Here is a 6279-nt window from a genome sequence, read left to right as displayed (position 1 = left end):
TCCTAGGTGAAGAGGCTCATGTGGAAGGTCGGTTTGATCTGTTTAGACATAGTGCTAATCTTGATGCAAGATAGGTGCACGGTTTGCATGGAACATGCCATATGCTAAGAAATCCATTTGGACGCACCCCAATAGAACTCCTAGATGACATGTGTCATATGGAATCTCGCTTCGGTCTGTTTGGAGACAGAGTTAGTTTTGGTGCAAGATAGGTACACAGTTTGCGCCTAATGCATCATAGGCTAAGAAACCATTTTGGATGCACCCGATGATACTCCTGGGTAAAGGGGTTCAAGTGGAAGCTCAGTTTGCTTTTGTTTGGAGATAGTGCTAATCTTGATGCAAGATAGGTGCACGAATTTCATGGAACGTACCATATGCTTCGAAATATATTTGGAAGCACCCAATAGAACTTCGAGATGACGTGTGTCATATAGAATCTCACTTCGGTCTCTTTGGAGATAGTGTTAGTTTCTATGCAAGATAGGTACACGGTTTGTGCCTAATGCACCATAGGCTAAGAAACTATTTTGGACGCACACGATGGTACTCCATGGTGAAGAGGCTCAAGTGGAATCTTGGTTCTGTCTGTTTGGAGATAGTTCTAATCTTGATGCAAGATAGGTGCACGGTTTGCATGGAACATAACATATGCTCAGAAATCAATTTGGACAAACACGACGGAACTCTAGATGCACCCGATGGAACTACTAGATGAAGTATATCATATGGAATCTCATTTCGGTCCAGTTGGAGATATTATATGTTTCGGTGCAAGATAGTTGCCTGGTTTGTGCGCAGTGCACCATAGGCTCAGAAATCGTTGTGGAAGTTCCTGATGGTACTCCTAGGTGAAGAGGCTCAAGTGAAAGCTCGGTTCGGTCTGTTTGGAGATAGTGCTAATCTTGATGAAAGATAGGTATACGGTTTGCATGGAACGTACCATATTCTTAGAAATCAATTTGGACGCACCCGATAGAACTCCTAGATCATGTGTGTCATATGGAATCTCGCTTCAATCTGTTTGGAGACAGTGTTAGTTGAGGTGCAAGATTGGTGCATGGTTTGCGCATAATGCACCATAGGCTCAGAAACCATTATGGAAGCACCCGATGATAATCCTAGGTGAAAAGGCTCAAGTGGAAGGTCGGTTCGATCTGTTTGGAGATAGTTCTAATCTTGATGCAAGATAGGTGCACGGTTTGCATGGAACATACCATATGCTAAGAAATCCATTTGGACACTCCCCAATAGAACTCCTAGATGACATGTGTCATATAGAATCTCGCTTTGGTCTGTTTGGAGACAGAGTTAGTTTTGGTGCAAGATAGGTAGAAAGTTTGCGCCTAATGCATCATAGGCTAAGAAACCATTTTGGATGCACCCGATGATACTCCTGGGTAAAGGGGCTCAAGTGGAAGCTCAGTTTGCTTTGTTTGGAGATAGTGCTATTGATGCAACATAGGTGCACGAATTGCATCGAACGTACCATATGCTTAGAAATATATTTGGAAGCACCCAATAGAACTCCTAGATGACGTGTGTCATATAGAATCTCACTTCGGTCTCTTTGGAGATAATGTTAGTTTCGGTGCAAGATAGGTGCACGGTTTGTGCCTAATGCACCATAGGCTAAGAAACTATTTTGGACGCATGCGATGGTACTCCTTGTTGAAGAGGCTTATGTGGAATCTTGGTTCTCTCTGTTTGGAGATAGTTCTAATCTTGATGCAAGATAAGTGCACGGTTTGCATGGAACATACCATATGCTCAGAAATCAATTTGGACACACTCGATGGAACTGCAGATGCACCCGATGGAATTACTAGATGAAGTGTAACATATGGAATCTCGCTTCAGTCCAGTTGGAGATAGTATTAGTTTCAGTGCAAGATAAGTGCATGGTTTGTGCCCAGTGCACCATAGGCTCAGAAACCGTTGTGGAAGTTCGCGATGGTACTCCTAGGTGAAGAGGCTGAATTGAAAGCTCGGTTCGGTTTGTTTGGAGATAGTGCTAATCTTGATGCAAGATAGGTGTACGGTTTGCATGGAACATACCATATTCTCGGAAATCAATTTGGACGCACCCGATAGAACTCCTAGATCATGTGTGTCATATGGAATATTGCTTCAATCTGTTTCGACGCAGTGTTAGTTTAGGTGCAAGATTGCTGCATGGTTTGCGCATAATGCACCATAGGCTCAGAAACCATTATGGAAGCAACCGATAATACTCCTAGGTGAAGAGGCTCAAGTGGAAGGTCAATTCGATCTGTGTTGGAGATAGTGCTAATCTTGATGCAAGATAGGTGCATGGTTTGCATGGAACATACCATATGCTAAGAAATCCATTTGGACGCACCCCAATAGAACTCCTAGATGACATGTGTCATATCGAATCTCGCTTCGGTCTGTTTGGAGACAGAGTTAGTTTTGGTGCAAGATAGGTACACAGTTTGCGCCTAATGCATCATAGGCTAAGAAACCATTTTGGATGCACCCGATGATACTCCTAGGTAAAGGGGCTCAAGTGGAAGCTCAGTTTGCTTTTGTTTGGAGATAGTGCTAATCTTGATGCAAGATAGGTGCACGAATTGCATGGAACGTACCATATGCTTTGAAATATATTAGGAAGCACGCAATAGAACTCCTAGATGATGTGTGTCATATAGAATCTCACTTCGGTCTCTTTTGGAGATAATGTTAGTTTCGGTGCAAGATAGGTACATGGTTTGTGCCTAGTGCACCATTGGCTAACAAACAATTTTGGACGCACACGATGGTACTCCTTGGTGAAGAGGCTCAAGTGGTCTTTGTTCTGTCTGTTTGGAGATACTCCCTCCGTCCATTAGTCTCCCTCATCTAAACCCTCGGCCCAGAGACCAAGGAGCAATGTAGGCCCATGGCCTTTTTCATTAAATCGCTGTTCCAAGAGTAATGAGCCGGTAAATCTTAACTAACGCTGCTAAATCTCCGTGGTCGCTGGTCTCCTCGCGCGTCTCGTACGGCCGCTCGTCTCCTCGCGCGCTCCCTCTATCCTTTCCCGCGCTTGATTTCTACAAGCCCTGCAGATGACTTTCAACGAAAATTTGGCATCCAAATTTCAAAACTCAAACTTGCATTGGCGCCACTCTCCAAAACTCAAACTTTCATGGCCTATATTTGTCGCCAAGGAGGATGGAACGTCCAGGCAAGTCCAGATCTCTCCACCTCACCTGCTCTTCTTTCTTAACCTCTGATTAGATGCCTGGGTTACAAATTGATTTGAATGATGTGCCATATGAACCTGGCGACTGGTATCCTGTAGATTGGGATGACATTGTTGAGTATGCTGGGCCAGCAAACCAACTTGATTATGATATGGTTTGGGACGATGGCAGCCAAGGTGCAAAACTGCAAGATCTTTGTTTACTGATCTATTGTTGTTTCTATCTCTGAACTCGTTCCTTCCTTTTCTATGTTGCAGCATTTGGCGAGGAAGAAGATGAAGTTGATGCAGCGGGAATGCAAGGAGATGGAGTCGGTGGTCTGCAAAGAGATAGCCAGCAAGAAGATGTAGTTGTTGCTGCAACTGATGGTCTGCAAGGAGATGTACAAGATGACGTTGCAGCAGGAGTGCAAGGAGATGGCGAGCAAGGAGAGCAAGTTGATACTGCAACTGTAGGCGAGCAAGGACAGCAAGGTGATGCAAGGAGATGACGTTGAAGTTTTTCTGTTCTTTTCAGTTACCAATTCAGCTTGTTTGTAGTCATCTTTTATTTAGTTTTTTTTGCGTGGATATTCAGTATAGTTTTTCCTCTGTAGATTCTAGCAACAAGAAAAGAAAGTACTATCCTGATGACCTAAAGATCAACATTTACTTAGAATTGTTGGCAAGAACGGATCCTCCTATTCTTCGTCGTGGAGTTACAAAGGCAGTTTCTGAGAAGTTTGGTGTCCCACTACGAGTTGTGCAGCAAATTTGGCAAAACGGACAGAGTGGTGGAATAAAAAAAATTGTGAACCAGTACTCTAGTAACTGTGGTCGAAAAAGAGTACAAGTAGATTTAGAGGCAATAAAAGACATCCCACTAAGAAAGCGCACTACCTTGCGTGAACTTGCTGCTGCCTTAGGTGTTAAGAAGAGCACGCTTCACAATCGTTTTAAAGAAGGATATTTTCGTCGACACACTAACGATCTCAAGTTTAGTTTGACTGATGAAAACAAAAAAGCACGCGTCAAGTATTGTTTGTCAATGATGAATGGCTTATCCTTCAAAGAGTTGTACAATGTTGTTTACATCGATGAAAAGTGGTTCTATAGGACTCGTAAGAACCAGAAATATTACCTCGCCAACGATGAAGCAAGGCCAGAACGTTCAGTTAAAAGCAAGAATTTCATTGCGAAAGTCATGTTCCTAGCTGTGGTTACTCGGCCACGATTTGATGAGAATGGTCATTGCACATTTGATGGAAAATTAGGGGTTTTTCCCTTTGTCAAAATAGAACCTGCAAAGAGATGGAGTCCAAACAGGGATAGAGGTATGCCATTTTTATTTTAGACATGTAAACTGATTTCTTATGCAAACATCCATCTTACTGTACGTGTCATTGTATACATGCCCAGGTGCACCAGTAACAAAAGCCATGACATCAGTGACCAAGGAAGTTAGCCGAGAGTTTATGCTGAACAAGGTTCTACCTGCTATAAAAGCCAAGTGGCCGGCCGAGGAAAGAGGATTGCCCATCTTCATCCAACAAGACAATGCCAAGACCCATATCGCCGTCGACGACCCTGCATTTGTGCAAGCTGCCCAAGCTGATGGTTGGGACATAAGGCTAACTTGCCAACCTCCCAATTCACCTGATCTTAACGTATTGGACCTTGGTTTTTTTGCTGCAATCCAAGCATTGTTTGAGAAAGGAACACCTAACAACATTAACGACATTGTGAAAAAGGTTGATGAGGCATATAAGAACTACCCAGTGGATAGGTCCAATAGAATTTTTCTAACCCAGCAGGGTTGCATGATGGAGATCATGAAGCATAACGGTGGCCAGCACTACAACATTCCACACATGAAGAAGAGGACCCTTGAGCTGCAAGGACGTCTCCCCATCACTTTGAAGTGCCCTTTGCAGCTTCATAGTCAAGCTATGGAATTTGTTGCAGCTTAGAATTAGGATGGAGTTGCATTGTAGGTTCAAGTTCAGAAATTAGACTTCTTCCTTGTAATGTCAGCAAAGACTTTGCATTGATATGTTAATTTTAATCTCGGTTTGAACTTGTTTGCACTGCTATGCATGATTGAAGTACTGAAACAGCGAACGAAATTAAATATTCAGATTACATCCAAAACTCATGTTGAACTTGTTTGCACTGACTAGATTACATCCAACATCTTGACTAAAAAAACAATGAATATGAAGACTAGTAAGAATACTAAAATTGCAGAGTCCAATAATTAGGAATACTAAAACAAATCTACTTAGAAACTTTCTCTTCTTCAACGTCTCATCCCCAACAAACTTTTCTGCCATCCAAAACAAATCTACCGCGGCATCATTGACATCTGTTTATGATTTCCATACAACAGAGGAAGAAAAACTGGGAGCAACAACTTAGAACACTTAGCCCTCTCCTTGTCAGATCGAAACGTGCTAACCTCAGTAGAAGCCAGCTCCATTAGGGCATCAACAACGTCAGGTACCTCTGAAGCCAGCTCCATTAGGGCAGCAACGACTTCTGCTTCGTCTCCTTCGGCCATGGTGGATACTGGACTGGAGTCTGGACTGGACACGAGCACATCTGGCACCTCGGTGTTGCCCGGTTCGCAGTCGTCGTCTTCATCGCAAGAATCCGGTGCCCAGTTCACTCCATGCACCAATGTCTCCTGAACGGGGATGCTTCGCCGGTGATCCATACAAGCTCACGGTGGAGACTAAAGCTGGAGCGATGGAGCGCACGTTGGAGATTGGATTGGAACACCGATTGCTGGATTTAACGGAGTCATAAGGAAAGGAAACGGGAGAGTGCCGTCGTAATAGCTCGCAATTCAGACGAGGCGCCGCACGCACGGGAGACGAAGCGGTCATACGTAAAATGACGGAGACTATTGGAAAAAAAAAATTTGCTTAGATGAGGGAGACTAATGGATGGAGGGAGTAGTTCTAATCTTGATGCAAGATAGATGCACGGTTTGCATGGAACATACCATATGCTCAGAAATCAATTTGGACAAACCCGATGGAACTGTAGATGCACCCAATGGAACTACTAGAGGAAGTGTATCATATGGA

The 6279-nt window shown here is 43.5% G+C and overlaps 1 protein-coding gene across 1 annotated transcript; it reads left to right on the top strand.

The window, feature by feature from the left end:
- Positions 1-3243: 3243 nt before the first annotated feature.
- LOC110431550 lies at positions 3244-5157 on the top strand. The gene is made up of 4 exons (XM_021450658.1): positions 3244-3385; positions 3467-3682; positions 3805-4521; positions 4607-5157. The coding sequence occupies exons 1-4, from the start codon at positions 3244-3246 to the stop codon at positions 5155-5157; spliced, it is 1626 nt and encodes a 541-aa protein (XP_021306333.1).
- The last annotated feature ends 1122 nt before the right edge of the window (positions 5158-6279 follow it).

The sequence above is a fragment of the Sorghum bicolor genome, unplaced genomic scaffold (assembly GCF_000003195.3).
Source record: "Sorghum bicolor cultivar BTx623 unplaced genomic scaffold, Sorghum_bicolor_NCBIv3 super_522, whole genome shotgun sequence".
Classification (NCBI taxonomy): Eukaryota; Viridiplantae; Streptophyta; class Magnoliopsida; order Poales; family Poaceae; genus Sorghum; species Sorghum bicolor.
Note: the sequence above shows the minus strand (reverse complement) of the source record. Positions and strands in the feature narration are given on the sequence as shown.

What these genes read in the sequence shown, in the direction of transcription:
- LOC110431550 (XM_021450658.1), top strand. Translation starts at nt 3,244, where the DNA reads ATGCCTGGGTTACAAATTGATTTGAATGATGTGCCATATGAACCTGGC. An exon ending in TTGGGACGATGGCAGCCAAG is followed by an intron (nt 3,386 to 3,466) that starts GTGCAAAACTGC and finishes TCTATGTTGCAG; the next exon opens with CATTTGGCGAGGAAGAAGAT. An exon ending in GAGTCCAAACAGGGATAGAG is followed by an intron (nt 4,522 to 4,606) that starts GTATGCCATTTT and finishes ATACATGCCCAG; the next exon opens with GTGCACCAGTAACAAAAGCC.